At 41.3% G+C, this 16,543-nt stretch overlaps 1 protein-coding gene across 6 annotated transcripts in view; it reads right to left on the bottom strand.

Moving 5' to 3' along the window:
• LOC139445378 (plexin-A2-like) overlaps nucleotides 1-16,543 on the bottom strand; it is a 219,325-nt gene that overhangs the window by 36,252 nt on the left and 166,530 nt on the right. For all 6 annotated transcript variants that reach the window (XM_071226514.1, XM_071226519.1, XM_071226516.1 and 3 more), the window contains exons 9-14: nucleotides 5,886-6,003; nucleotides 5,596-5,730; nucleotides 4,571-4,699; nucleotides 3,591-3,684; nucleotides 1,725-1,903; nucleotides 92-234 (exon numbers count right to left, since the gene is read on the bottom strand). In XM_071226514.1, the coding sequence (XP_071082615.1) occupies nucleotides 92-234; nucleotides 1,725-1,903; nucleotides 3,591-3,684; nucleotides 4,571-4,699; nucleotides 5,596-5,730; nucleotides 5,886-6,003 (798 nt within the window). The remainder of the gene's footprint in view (nucleotides 1-91; nucleotides 235-1,724; nucleotides 1,904-3,590; nucleotides 3,685-4,570; nucleotides 4,700-5,595; nucleotides 5,731-5,885; nucleotides 6,004-16,543) is intronic.

The raw sequence follows: 16,543 nt of genomic DNA, 5'->3' as shown, positions 1-16,543 counted from the left end.
AAGAATCACAGCTTAATGGCTACCATTCTGCCCTCGGCCCCCACCCATGCTTGCCAAAGACACACACCAGGAGTTAGGAAGGAGTACTTACTGTCTGGGTGCCACATATTCCTTAATGGCACAGTCCACCGATGGCCCGATGGTCACGTGTAAGTCACCTTTCATCTTGCCCAGGTTTTCTCCAACAATGGTCAGGAGGGTCCCGCCATCAAGAGGTCCGGATTGGGGGGAAATCTGCCACAAATATAAACACGAGTTACTTTCAAGTTAACATACCTAAACATTCATTTGGTAGTACTCCTTCATATCCTTCTGAACATTCATTTGGTAGTACTCCCTCGTATCCTTCATCTGAATGGGTGTACAATAGGGCTGGGACAAGTCCAAATTTACTACTCGGGTACCCACCCCCGTATTACATGACCCTACTCGGGTACCCACCCCCGTATTACCTGACCCTACCCGGGTACCCACCCCCGTATTACCTGACCCTACCCGGTACCCACCCCGTATTACCTGACCCTACCCGGGTACCCACCCCTGTATTACCTGACCCTACCCGGGTACCCACCCCCGTATTACCTGACCCTACCCGGGTACCCACCCCTGTATTACCTGACCCTACCCGGATACCCACCCCGTATTACCTGACCTTATTGGGGTACCCATCCCCGTATTACCCGACCCTATCAGGGTACCCACCCCCGTATTACCTGAACCTATCGGGTACCCACCCCCATATTACCTGACCCTATCGGATACCCACCCCCGTATTACCTGACCCTATCGGATACCCACCCCGTATTACCTGACCCTATCGGGTACCCACCCCTGTATTACCTGACCCTATCGGGTACCCACCCCTGTATTACCTGACCCTATCGGGGTACCCACCCCCATATTACCCGACCCTATCAGGGTACCCACCTCCGTATTACATGACCCTACCCGGGTACCCACCCCTGTATTACCTGACCCTACCCGGGTACCCACCACCGTATTACCCAACCCTATCAGGGTACCCACCCCCGTATTACATGACCCTACCCGGGTACCCACCCCTGTATTACCTGACCCTACCCGGGTACCCACCACCATATTACCCAACCCTATCAGGGTACCCACCCCTGTATTACCTGACCCTTTCAGGGTACCCACCCCCATATTACATGACCCTGCCTGGGTACCCGCCCCTGTATTACTCAACCCAACCTGGGTACACACCTTAGGTCTCAAGAGATAGGTACATAATGTCTGATTGGGAATAGTTTGACCGTAGCCCTGGACAAAATATATTTAGATACACATATAAAATGTTCTGGTCATGCATACACTGAAGCTGACTGAAGTTTGATCTCTATTCAAACATGTAAAAGTCAGGAGGAACATGTGCATAGTCAGAAAGAAATGCAACATTAGAGACTTGTAATGTAACCATATAGTTTTAGATAATTTTTGTCATTAAACAATATATCACGTGACTAACCACCTGTCCGGTTAGTACTTAGGGTACCCGGGTCCTACTCGGTACCCACCCGACCTGGGTACCCGAGTTATCTGTCCCAGCTCTAGTGTGCAACCAGCATGCCAATGTTCTTGTCACATCTTATCTCTTATATCTTACTGGAGTGAGAACTGAAAGGGAGACCAGGGACCAAGAGGATCAGCAATAGAATTCCAATGGAAAACATAAATCCTTAACATAAGGATTTTGACAAGCTTACCGTTTCTATTTTGGGGTTGCGACAAGTGGACTGATGCCCCAGCCAGTCATTGTTGTTGCGACACTCCTGCTCGGTTGTACAATGTTCCTTGTCCTGACACCACCCACACTGGTACTTGACATCCTGGGTCAGACACGACCCACACGAGTCCGCCATCACATGACACTTGTACATTGTCACTGAAACAGACAATACAGTTGTACAGTCACGTAAAGTGACAAACACGTCAGACACGACCCACACGAGTCCGCCATCACATGACACTTGTACATAGTCACTGAAACAGACAATACAGTTGTACAGTCACATAAAGTGACAAACACGTCAGACACGACCCACACGAGTCTGCCATCACATGACACTTGTACATTGTCACTGAAACAGACAATACAGTTGTACAGTCACATAAAGTGACAAACACGTCAGACACGACCCACACGAGTCCGCCATCACATGACACTTGTACATTGTCACTGAAACAGACAATACAGTTGTACAGTCACATAAAGTGACAAACACGTCAGACACGACCCACACGAGTCCGCCATCACATGACACTTGTACATTGTCACTGAAACAGACAATACAGTTGTACAGTCACATAAAGTGACAAACACGTCAGACACGACCCACACGAGTCCGCCATCACATGACACTTGTACATTGTCACTGAAACAGACAATACAGTTGTACAGTCACATAAAGTGACAAACACGTCAGACACGACCCACACGAGTCCGCCATCACGTGACACTTGTACATTGTCACTGAAACAGACAATACAGTTGTACAGTCACATAAAGTGACAAACACGTCAGACACGACCCACACGAGTTCGCCATCACATGACACTTGTACATTGTCACTGAAACAGACAATACAGTTGTACAGTCACATAAAGTGACAAACACGTCAGACACGACCCACACGAGTCCGCCATCACATGACACTTGTACATTGTCACTGAAACAGGCAATACAGTTGTACAGTCACACACTATGAACACACGTTGTACATTGTCACTGAAACAGACAATACAGTTGTACAGTCACACACTATGAACACATGATGTACATTGTCTCTGTAACAGACAATACAGTTGTACAGTCACACACTATGAACACATGTTGTACATTGTCTCTGAAACAGACAACACAGTTGTAAAGTCACACACTATGAACACACGTTGTACATTGTCACTGAAACAGACAACATAGTTGTACAGTCACACACTATGAACACACGTTGTACATTGTCACTGAAACAGACAACATAGTTGTACAGTCACACTATGAACACACGTTGTACATTGTCACTGAAACAGACAATACAGTTGTACAGTCACACACTATGAACACATGAGTACATTGTCTCTGAAACAGACAACACAGTTGTACAGTCACACACTATGAACACACGTTGTACATTGTCACTGAAACAGACAATACAGTTGTACAGTCACACACTATGAACACACGTTGTACATTGTCACTGAAACAGACAATACAGTTGTACAGTCACACACTATGAACACACGTTGTACATTGTCACTGAAACAGACAACATAGTTGTACAGTCACACACTATGAACACACGTTGTACATTGTCACTGAAACAGACAACATATATGTACAGTCACACACTATGAACACACGTTGTACATTGTCTCTGAAACAGACAATACAGTTGTACAATCACACACTATGAACACACGTTGTACCCAAGGTGTGTGGTACTGAGAGGACACACACTGGGGTTCCAAGGTTGTACTAATGTTGTACCCCTAGTTTGAATCAAACGTAGTTGTTGTGTGTGACTGACCTACCTACTGTGCTACCCCACCCCCTTTAAATAAAAGTGATGTACCCTGGATGTTGGACGGGTTGTCCAGAGCCTTGATATTCTCCCACATGATGTTGAACGGCACATTCTGGTAGCTGACGTTTGGGAAGTAGTTGAACTGAAAGAAGGAAAGTCAACAGTCATAATAATAATAACAATACTAGTCCATTTATATGGCGCTGTACTACATGCATAACCATGCTCACAAACTTAGACTTTTATTACCCTGTTCACTGGATCAATGTGCACTCAACAATCATTCTCAGCTCCCTGGGGAGTATACAACACAATCTGTCTGTTAGGCGCTAGATGGTTAACAACCAGATTGCCATCCCATCCTACCGGGTACCCATTCACTGCTGGGTGAACAGAGGCACAATTCGAACAAAGTCACTTGCCCAAAGAGACACCACACGTGCTACATGTGCTTCAGTGTGTGGCACTACCAAGTGAGTGAGTATGGTTTTACGCCACTTTTAGCAATATTCCAGCAATATCACGGCGGGAGACACCAGAAATGGGCTTCACACATTGTACCCATTTCGGGCATCAAACCCGGGTTTCGGCATGACAAGCGAACGCTGTAACCACTAGGCTACCCGACCGCCCCATGGCACTACCGAAGCCCTAGATGTGAAATATAGTTGTACATAGAAACTCCCAGGACAGAAACAGAAACTCCCACGCTGCCGAACACAGTCACCATCCAAGGACTCTCCGCGACCAACGTTGCTTAACTTCACCTGATTTGTGACCTGTGCGCTTTGCACAGGACCACGTGCCACCACATGATGTACAAGACACGTGCCACCACATGATGTACAAGACAAATGGTAAAACAAAGACTCTTGTGAAGTGTTAGGACTGAGAACTCAGCACACATAATACTGATGACATTCTCTCTGTCATGCAGCCAAGAACATACCCAGATCTTTGGTTCGGGAATTTTCTTTCTTGCGACAGTTACCGCTTATTTGAATCACACAAATTGATGGAAACCTTACCTCCAAATTCTGACACTTGATGACGAATGAGTTGTCATTATCAGTGGAAGGTAGCACAGTTGCTGGAACAGTTATGCCGGACTTGAAGTTAAAGTTACACTTGAGGCCAGTTCCTCCAATCTGGTAAGCCTGTAAACAGAGAGAGGTGTTTTAGCCTGTAGTCAGCAGTATGACAGTTATATCATGGCAGTCTGTAGTCAGCAGTATGACAGTTATATCATGGCAGTCTGTAGTCAGCAGTATGACAGTTATATCATGGCAGTCTGTAGTCACCAGTATGACAGTTATATCATGGCAGTCTGTAGTCAGCAGTATGACAGTTATAGCATGGCAGTCTGTAGTCAGCAGTATGACAGTTATAGCATGGCAGTCAGTAGTCAACAATATGTCAGTTATATCATGGCAGTCTATTGTCAACAATATGACAGTCATATCATGTCAGTCTGTAGTCAACAATATGACAGTTATATCACGTCAGTCTGTAGTCATCAAAATGAGGGGACTTTATATCATGTCAGTCTGTAGTCAGCAGTATGTCAGTTATATCATGTCAGTCTGTAGTCAACAATATGTCAGTTATATCATGGCAGTCTGTAGCCAACATTATGACAGTCATATCATGTCAGTCTGTAGTCAACAATATGACAGTTTTATATCATGTCAGTCTGTAGTCAACAATATGACTGTTATATCATGTCAGTCTGTAGTCAACAATATGACAGTCATATCATGGCAGTCTGTAGTCAACAATATGACAGTTATATCATGTTAGTCTGTAGTCAGAAATATTAAGCAGATGACAGCTGGAAAGTTCAAAGATCCACTTAATAGGGACGTGACTCACAATGAGCCAGATCACAGAGGGAGATGTCACTTATGAGTTACTACTGAGGTCAGTTACATATTCCTTATTTATCCCCTACCACCGAGACAGAAGGTACTGTGGCCTCATACTGGACTGTGATAATCCACTGTACTGCCCATTCTGATCAATGAGATCTGACATGTTCAGCACCTCTGCTTACCTCAAGATGCAGACCCCTAACCTCAATACCAGTGTTAGTATTGGCAGCAACAAGAATTTGAGGATCGCGTCGATCATTGATCATCTCTATCCGAGGACACGTCTTTGGCCCAGGACGCAGCGATGTACCTCGGACCTGTAAGTACAAATGCAAAACAGTGTGAGTGTGTGCTGCCTTCTGATTGGTTGAAAAACAGATGTGTAACCATGTGACTATGGTTATTCATATAATGTTAACATGTTGAAAATCGAAAAACCTTTATTGTTTCTTTATATCTACAAAATACTCACAGCTTTGCCAGTAACTAATGTTTCGTTACGACGACAATCATCAGAGACGATGTTGCTGCAAATGTGACCTTTGATACACCATGTACAAGGGAAGTCACTCTGGGTACAGCTTGTGCATCTGCGGACAGAAAACAACAGAGGTGTGGGATCTGTCAGATCATCATCATCATCATCATCATCATCATCATCATCATCATCACCATCATCACTCCACAATACCCAAGTGCGACTCATATTGACTGTACACATCATCATCATCATCTTTGCAAACACCCATGTATGCAAGTGAGACTCATTGACTTTAACATCATCATCATTATCATCATCATCATCTTTGCAAACACCCATGTATGCAAGTGAGACTCATTGACTTTATCATCATCATCATCATCATCATCATCATCTTTGCAAACACCCATGTATGCAAGTGTGACTCATTGACTTTATCATCATCATCATTATCATCATCATCATCTTTGCAAACAGCCATGTATGCAAGTGAGACTCATTGACTTTATCATCATCATCATCATCTTTGCAAACACCCATGTATGCAAGTGAGACTCGTTTACTTTATCATCATCATCATCATCATCATCATCTTTGCAAACAGCCATGTATGCAAGTGAGACTCATTGACTCATCATCATCATCATCATCATCATCTTTGCAAACACCCATGTATGCAAGTGAGACTCGACTTTATCATCATAATCATTATCATCATCATCATCATGGAGGTGTGGGATCTGTCAGATCATCATCATCATCATCATCATCATCATCACCATCATCACTCCACAATACCCAAGTGCGACTCATATTGACTGTACACATCATCATCATCATCTTTGCAAACACCCATGTATGCAAGTGAGACTCATTGACTTTAACATCATCATCATTATCATCATCATCATCTTTGCAAACACCCATGTATGCAAGTGAGACTCATTGACTTTATCATCATCATCATCATCATCATCATCATCTTTGCAAACACCCATGTATGCAAGTGTGACTCATTGACTTTATCATCATCATCATTATCATCATCATCATCTTTGCAAACAGCCATGTATGCAAGTGAGACTCATTGACTTTATCATCATCATCATCATCTTTGCAAACACCCATGTATGCAAGTGAGACTCGTTTACTTTATCATCATCATCATCATCATCATCATCTTTGCAAACAGCCATGTATGCAAGTGAGACTCATTGACTCATCATCATCATCATCATCATCATCATCTTTGCAAACACCCATGTATGCAAGTGAGACTCGACTTTATCATCATAATCATTATCATCATCATCATCATGGAAAACACCCATGTATGCAAGTGAGACTCGTTGACTTTAACATCATCATCATCATCTTTGCAAACACCCATGTATGCAAGTGAGACTCGTTGACCTAATCATCATCATCATCATCATCATTATCATCATCATAATCTTTGAAAACACCCATGTATGCAAGTAAGACTCGTTGACCTAATCATCATCATTATCATCATCATCATCATCATCATCATCATCTTTGAAAACACCCATGTATGCAAGTGAGACTCGTTGACCTAATCATCATCATCATCATCATCTTTGCAAACACCCATGTATGCAAGTGAGACTCATTGACTTTAACATCATCATCATCATCATCACCACTCCATAATACTCAAGTGCGACTCATATTGACTGTACACATCATCGTCATCATCAAACTACAATGATGCTATCCAATCTGACATATACCTCTCCTCTGAATGCATGAACTCTGCCATACAACACAATTCTCCTTTGATGGCGTCTAAGAAGTTCCTTGTGTAACACAAAGGGAGTTGCACCTAGTATTTAGCCTCAAGGCAACACATGTTCTTTGCATGTAGATCCTCATTCTGAATGCTTCACAATCTATGATCTTGTCCAGTTAATTAATTTTCTTTTGATTGTCAATAAATATACCCAAGATGAGAGATTAACGAGTCTATTATAAGCACACAATGTATAATGGCCACCTCGTTAGCCTTGCTTCAAGACATGGTAACTTGGTCTGCTTTGGGCACCCTGCAAGTAGCAATATAGTTTGCAATCTTAATGGAGTTTCCTTTCATTCCTGTCCATGATCTTAAGGCGTGTGATTAGATCACAAACATGGATGTAATAGGTTGTGCTTCAGTCCCAGATGTGTGTGTGTGTAATATGTACCTGACAACTAGCTCCAATTGTCCAAGTGACATTGCTTTATTCTTTGATATCCCTGACTTGGTTTGGCTTGCTGTAGAGACTATCAGGTCTATGATGTCAGGGGGTATCAAGGCAGGTATTTGCTGTGATTTGTGAGAGTGAGAATAATTGCTTTTGACATCTTTTGACAACTTTTTTATCTCTGAATCAGTGACTGTAGGCTCAAGTACTCTGGGGACACAAATACCACAGTTGTTTGCAAAGCAGTTGGTTTTTTAAATAATCTTGGCAAATGAGATATATGTGATAAATCTTGAAGGCCAAAACACCTTGATCAGAACTAAAAAATTGATTTTCTATTTCCTTGAAATTCCTATTTTTCGCAACAATATTGAATAACCAGGAACAGATTGCTGAACGAAGTAGATACATTGAAGGTCTCCTGAAGGTGAGGTGAGGTGAAATGGGGTTTAACGTCGCGTCCAAGATTATTGCACTTATATAGCGACGTGCATATACGTGTGTGTGTTTGTGTGGCTACTTGTACTAGTCCGAACTGATGTCGATTTATAGTGCCAGCTCACTGAGATACCATGCCTCAGTATAACATGAATACCCCACTCAGACACAGTATACTGACTCCAAGCCGACCAGTCCTTGTTTTAGCCCTTTAATGCCGAGCGCCAGACAGGGTAACAACAAGTACCATCTTTTAACGTCTTTTGGTATGACGCGGCCGGGGATCGAACCCTGGACCTTCCGCTCTCCGGGCGGACGCTCTACCACTAGACCACGGAGGCGGTCGTCTCCAGAAGGTTCCAGAAGGTTCCAGGAACTCCAAATAAGTTGTGTACATAACAGTAATGTGCATGCACCCTGTGTGACCTGACCTTCAGTTCAATATACACCTGTAGGTAGGTCTACCCTGCTTTGGCTAGATCATCGATTAACATAAATCAATCAGCTTGCGATTAGATTACATTTCCTTGGGGCTGAACCTTGGTATTTGTTTCTGATGAAAGTGTTTTGTTTGACTGAGTCTCATTGTGCGGTTTTATTGCTGGAAGATTGAAACAGTTCGCTCATCAGCAATGATTTGCCTCCTATCGATACCCTTAGTTAACAAGCGGCTCCCAGTCAATAAGTCATCTTGCATGGCGTGAGATACGAGGCGTACTACCCGCTTCCTGATGGTCTTGTCTTGGAATCAGGAATGGCCAATAATCTGGGTGTAAATGAGGAGGGGAACACTGTGACCACTCATTCATTTCCAGCAATCAACCTCTATCTGTGGTCACTGGAACTTACTGTATAGCACGGGTCACAAAGAGAATTGATCTAAACCCGTGATTCTGATCGGCTGTGAAAGTATTTACTCTAAGCGATACAGTTGTTGATGAAATTGGCCAACAGGCCATCTAGATAGGATGAACAGACTCGTGACCGTCCACCAAGATTGATCAGAATTAGCACGCAGAAAGTCCATGATCTCTGGCTCCGGGTACGTCTCAGATGCTCTGAATTACGTCTCAGATGCTCCGTATTACGTCTCAGTACTCCGTTATTCCACCATTACGAGACTTGGGGGCTCCACCACATGGATTTTTTGTTTTCCGTAGTTAAATGACGATGCCGCCCGCTCTCGCCCTCTACTTCCTGGCCAGTGTCAATATTTCGCCCATGTCTGCACTGCTTCTTAGTCTTCAGAAACGTTGCTTTCTTGATCGAATTTAAAACTTGTCCCGACCATGTAGTTGCATTGCATAACCAACAAGATAAGACCCATGGTGCCTGCTGGTGAATCTGGGATGGCCCAAAGCAATTACTCCTACTAGTATCTCGGAGTTTAAACTGATAAGACCTTGTTGTGTTTTATTGATGTGTCAGAATAAGGGGATTTGACAAGTCTGCAAACACAACATACACGTGATCAAATCATTACACATCGACCTTCAGATGAAAGGTAATTAAAGCAACAGTCTGTATTCCCGATTCAAGTCTGAGTCAAGCTGGTTTTGTGTTTGGAACACAGGCAAAAGGATGAAGTTTTAAGTGGATTTGGCAAGATGAGCGATCTGAATGTGGGTTAGGGTGAGACCCAAGGCTACATGATCCAGCATAATGTGAACAGAAGCCTGTAGAAAACAGTCTGGGGTGGGTTAGACAGGATCTGGCTAGGCCAGTGGGGACAGACGACAGGTTTAGGGAGAGATTGGAGGAGTGGCAGCCCCTTTGAGAGGAGATTAAGGGGGAGTAAGACGTGTGAATCATGCTCCTGTGACTGACAGGGGCTCGGATGGCGAACACATGGGTCCGGCAGCTAGGGTCAAGCCACCTCGTCTCATCGCCGCATCCTCCATCAGCATCTCTGAACCGAACTCGGACACTGTCATATCTATATCACAGACATATTTCATCCTGACTCCCCTTTTTAAGGATCTCTGAAATCAACTTTTGAATACAATTTCACAGAATCTGTTTGCAAGAACAGATGGAACTAAATTCAGACATTTTCCCTCTGAAACAGACCACAGAAACACTTGAGATTTGTTTGGCGATTAAAAAATATTCTCGTTTATCATCACAATGGGAATTGTGGAAAATGTGGAACTTTGAAATTCACGCTCATATCTAAGCAGACATTTAAAATGATATAAATGTATTTTCCCGGGAGATTAATCGGCTACATGCACTGGCTTGTCAGACGGCAGTGTTCAGCAATACAGGCACACAGAGAGAGAGATACACCACACAGACCAAAATTACATTACGACCATTTTCTCCACTCCTTTAATCACAAGCATGAGACGTGATATATTGACTCCATTGCTTCAGTTTCATGCTTAGTTAAGTTTTAATAAGAAAGATGGTACGCGCTATTAGTCATATTATACATCAGTAACAGATGAAACGAAGCCCAAAGTTGCTGGAAAGGCAATTCCTAGCGTGCATTATTTTATGATCATTTAGACAACTTTACTTCATATAAAATGTGACAGGCGTTCTCTCGTTAAATTATCTACTGGGACATCGTCATTGTTTTCGGAGCATCCTGCCGATCATTCTGAATTTCAGAGATGATGCGGCGGCCATTTATTCCCGCCAGGATTTGACGGAAGTAAGCAGCATGGATAAATAATTGAAGATGACAGAAATAAAGATAATATAGATAGAAAAGGAAGGACGTAGCATTCACAGAATGATTAATAACGTCAGGGGTCTAATTGAAAAAGTTTCACTGCTGTTAGGATGTGTCTGGAAAAGACAGGGAAACATGATATTTACATGACATCCAGTAATACCTTTGGGCTCTGGTTATGAAATAATATCGGCAGTCCTCTGTAGCAGAGAGAAAGACACTCTCCCCTTCGTGTTTGTTTTGACATTAGATAATATGTTTAATTCCCCAAAGATGTACACCCCACACAGCGATCTGAAGAAATTAAAACAAAAACACGAAAATTTGGAATTTGCAAAAAAGCTATTGTAGTGTAAGTGTTGAGCCTGATAGTTTTTCTCAGCACTTCAATCATGAAGTGGGGAAGAATTTACTTTGAAGGAAAAAATTCAATTTTGTAATGGTAAACATAGCAGAAACTATCAAATGAATTATTCAGAGTTAATTTGTTTTTAATGTATTTTTTGTCACAGACCACTCTGGAATTTTACATGAAACAAATACAACACAATTTTCAGCGGAAGTCATCATTGTTTTATGAAAAAGTGATTTCAAGCTAATGACATCTGAAATAGATTAGTTTTTTTCATCAAGAATTATGGCCATAGTTTCCTGGTTCGTGGGGAAAAAAGGGTCTCTCTTGCTATTATAGAGACCAGTGGTATGTTGTGAAGAGGTGTCAAGAATCAGAGGCTGTTACTGAAAGCATTCTTTGTGCATCTTGACAGCATTTGTAGTGGTTAGCAAGAATGCTAACAAACTCATTAGACTAGCTTCCTCAATGTAGCTTTGATCAGGCCGGCAAGTTTGCACTAGTGCCATTTTGAAGACCATCAGTTCACACACTGGTGGAGAAACACAGAAGGGACTGTGTATAAACAAGCAGCAAATTGCCAGTGGTGAATCTAACCTTAGACAGTTGGAGTTACATACTCAACAACACAGGGTACCTCGGCACAAAGAACTTCAGTTGTAGGTTGATGCAAATGGAGACGCCTCACTGATTTGCCGAGGATCAATTAATGCCACAAAAACATGTTTTTTTAAATATACACGCCGAGTGAGGTGACTGAAAGTCACAGGCCCCCTACAGTAACATTGAAGAGTACTCAGTATTTGTTTTTGTTGGGTTTTTATACAAGACTTCAGTTTCTACCCTTTTTTTCATAATTACAAAAATATTCCGGAGGGAAAAATCAGAGAAATGTGCAATTTTCGTTCTCCTCGCGGCAAGGATCAGTTTGGGTGGCTAAATCAGGACCTGATGGCAAAAATCGCGATTTAAAATTACGAGCAAAATGCAACTGAGCATCATGACTATATCACCAGGGGCAACACAATATCCACAAGGTGATCAGAACAGCTCACTTGTAAAACTTTATAATCCTAAAAAGTTGTTTTTTGATGACCATCCTCAAAAAATATTGGGTGTAAAATTTGTGTATTGAAGATCAAAGCTGTGTTTTTTCTGCGATAATAACCAAGAGATGTGAAGTAGTAATCGAATTAATCTGTTTAAAAACAGACTATTGCAGGACAATGCCAGCACCAGAAGACCAGCCAATGTATTGTCTGTGGACACTGACGTTTCAAGCTTCACATATTCCTCTTTCCCCTACTTTGTTGTTCCTAAGCATAATCATTAACTCTTTGACAACCCATCAAACTTAATCAGTGGGGATCTCTCCTCCGTTCCTGTCATCGACGGTTCAGTTAACAGCCTTACGTTGGCGACTAACAATCTTATCCCTACGACAAGAACGCCTCTTTCACACTTTCATTAATATAGTGATAGTAACGTCATTGGGCAGAGCTGTCGCTTAGACAAAAAACTCATTTATAATAAGAAGGGAAAGATAAAAGATGCACATCAAAGCAAGACGATGCAGTGTTTATTCAAATGATATTATTTTATAATAGAATGCTTTATCTTTCCTTTTAACTAAAGAATTTGTCAAAATTCCCATTTCTCATATTTCATCCAATTCATAATGATTGTAATTAAGGTAACTTTGTATAGCAGTTTCTGGACATGTCAACATGTCGTCAATGTAAATGGTATAATCACAGCAATGATTGCCAATAACAAGATTTAGATGTACAAATGCCATATTATAATACCTAATGCAACATGACAAAACACAGAGGTTTTTTGTAGCAATGCTTTAGCGCCATTAGCACGGACCAATCCCTGGTTGTTGAGAAACAAGAATGATTTCCTTGCCATAACGGAGGGATTCCTCTTCCACACAATTTTTCTATAATGTCAGTCTTGGCAGGTTATGCTATTCCCTCAACACATTAACATAATTACAGAAAAAAATATTTTTTTCTGCTCACTGTCAAGAGACATTTGGAAATGTTTCAAATCATTCTCAAATTTAAGAAATGATAAAGCGTTCAAGATAACAGACAAATGACACAAATCCTTTGATAAAGCAAAAATTGATAAAATCTCGATTGTCCATTTGAGTGAATATGACATTGAACATCAACACATGGAGATGCAGGCCAATGTGACCTTGACAATTGTTATTGTTTGTACAAACTACATACACGCACACCAGGGTGTGGTGTGGTGCAGAGCGGGGGTGTGGTGTGTGTATATATAATATAATATATAATATAATACATAATATATATATAACATAAATGATTTCTTGAAGGACAAATATCTGCCACAACATTTGCAGATATAAAGTATTTCTTGAAGGACAAATATATGCCACAACATTTGAAGATATAAAGTATTTCTTGAAGGACATATATCTGCCACAACATTTGAAGATATAAAGTATTTCTTCGTGAAACTAAAACTCAATACAAATATGTGATTGTACCTTTAATTTGAATGACAATGGTCCTTTATTAGATTTCTTGATTTACATTTAAGACACCTGCATGCATTTCAGCAAGCGAGTATGTGCAGCCCCCATTGTGAATACATGTGCCCTGTCCTTCATGAGGCGTGACTTTCACAGTGCATCATGATGCATACTGTCATGAAGACTATCACCTCCAACCAGTGTCTTGAAAAACGGGCCATGCAAAGAACAGAGGCAAAAAGTGCTAGTTATGATAATTTAGAAAATCAATTCTTAAAAACTGGTTAAAAATTACTTTTTCATCAAAATATTTAAGAGACATGTATTCAGGTAATTTTCATGATAACATGAATTTTGTCAGAATGCATTAAAAAATCCTAAAAAAACCTTTCCTTTCCCATGACTGGTAACGATCCTGTTGTAAAGGGTGGTGGGGTTAGGCTTAGTGGTTAAAGCATTCACTCGTCATGCCGAAGACCTGAGTTTGATTCCCCACATGGATACATTTCTGGTGTCCCCTGCTGTGATATTGCTGGATTATTGCTAAAAGCTGTGTAAAACCATACTCACTAACTCACTGACGTTGTAAAAGAAAAGAAACTTTCATCGAGACTAACAAAGCAAAACTCTCCATTACCAAGACAGCAACTGTCATGCTGTACAGCAGTAATACTGACAGACTTTGATAAGTAATGATTGAGCTAGGTTCCCTCCATCACTCACAAACGCCATGGTTCTGTCTGTGACACGAAGGTATGCCATGCACAATAGAACTCACAACACTGCTAAGTGTTTATGATATGCGACATAATGTAACGGATATTCTCCAGTAACGCCACAAAGGCTGATGCTGCCATCTCCAGATTGACTTGTATCACAGGACATGATGTAATTTCACACATTATGATCCCCGATTCCCACCGATAAAGGTACAACAAAGGAACCGTCTACCGTTTCCCACAGCAAGAGTGGACGATATTGATTCCTGCAAGTCTGAGAATGGCTGCGCCTGACAATACCATTTACATCGCTTGGCAAATGTCTACGTAACTTTATCACAAAGCTAGTTTAATAAATTCAATTTCAGGCACGGGCGATTTACCATTTGTGGAATTGTGCATTGCCATTCGGGCGATGGTGCTTTGCTCTGTCCATGATCAAAGATCTTTTCTGTGTCTAACCTTCTGTTCTATACATGACTAAGATTATCAAATACGACAGACATCTCGAACATACAAATCAAACATAATCACCCAAAAGGCATCTGGCAGATATTGGGGCCGATCTTTTTGATTAGGTTTTGCCATAGTTTTTATTGGATTCGGCAGGAAAGTGTTGCATTTAGCTTCAAGGACATACTGCTTGCAATTACGGTTATATCCGTAATAGTTTGACAATTTGTTCGAGGATGTCTTGGAACATATGCACTAAGATTCATATAAAAAAAATACTGAAACTTTTCTTTTTATGAAAAAATCTGTACCTTGTCAACTGTCAATCTCAAACTATAAGAACAACCAGTGATTGTCACATCGTGAGTTGACATGGAAAAGCCAAAATCGAATAAAAGTTGGTTTTTTTTAGATGAAAATAGTTATCCCTTTCACAATGTTCTTTGCCATGAGTTTCTTCACTGCTTATCATATCACAAGCTAACTATTTTTATAAACTTTTGTGAAAGACTATCCAGGAAGGAAAACCACATTGGCTGGTGGAAATCAGAAGGAAAGTGAATTATTGTCTTGCCTGTGAAGGAAAATCAATTCTAAACCAGAAATGTTCCTGACTTGGGAGAAAAAAATCAAAGAGAAAATTACACCCTGTCAGAAAGTTATGGAAAGAAACAATCAAATCTGTTTTGCCTTTAATCTTATTACATCCAATATAATATCATTTCCATGGCATCACTTGTTTGTTGAATAAGGTAACAGACATAGACAATGATTTAATGTTATCATTTCTGAAAATATTGTGAAGTTCAAACATCATGAACTTGGAAAACAGACCGATATCCTTACTGAGGTAAGTTGTCATACCTGGATGAGGAACTATTTGTTAGTCTAATGTAAGGACAGCTGATATATATTACGTAGATGCGGACAGTTATATCTCGGGACACTTTGGTCTCAATACACAGTTGTCTCCCCTGTATGCTTAGTTTACAGACAGATAATGACAATGAAGCATTGTGTTTATCTCAAGTCCGCAGCTAATTCGGGACACTTGGATGCACTGTTGCCCCGTAGTGTAAGTTGAACACTGTACAGAGTTGTCTCCCCTGTCTGCTTAGTTTACAGACAGATAATTACAATGAAGCATTGTGTTTTTCTCAAGTCCGCAGCTATCTTGGGACACTTGGATGCATGATGGCCCAGTGGTGTAAGTTGAACACTGTGCAGAGTTGCCTGTTGGTGGTAGTGGTTTTGAATCCCAGATTTGGGTTTGTCAGCACCGTAGGTG

Source organism: Haliotis cracherodii, unplaced genomic scaffold, assembly GCF_022045235.1.
Source record: "Haliotis cracherodii isolate W230 unplaced genomic scaffold, xgHalCrac1.p SCAF_6, whole genome shotgun sequence".
NCBI classification, from domain to species: domain Eukaryota; kingdom Metazoa; phylum Mollusca; class Gastropoda; order Lepetellida; family Haliotidae; genus Haliotis; species Haliotis cracherodii.
The sequence above is the reverse complement of the archived record's forward strand: the minus strand, read 5'-3'. Positions and strand labels throughout refer to the sequence as shown.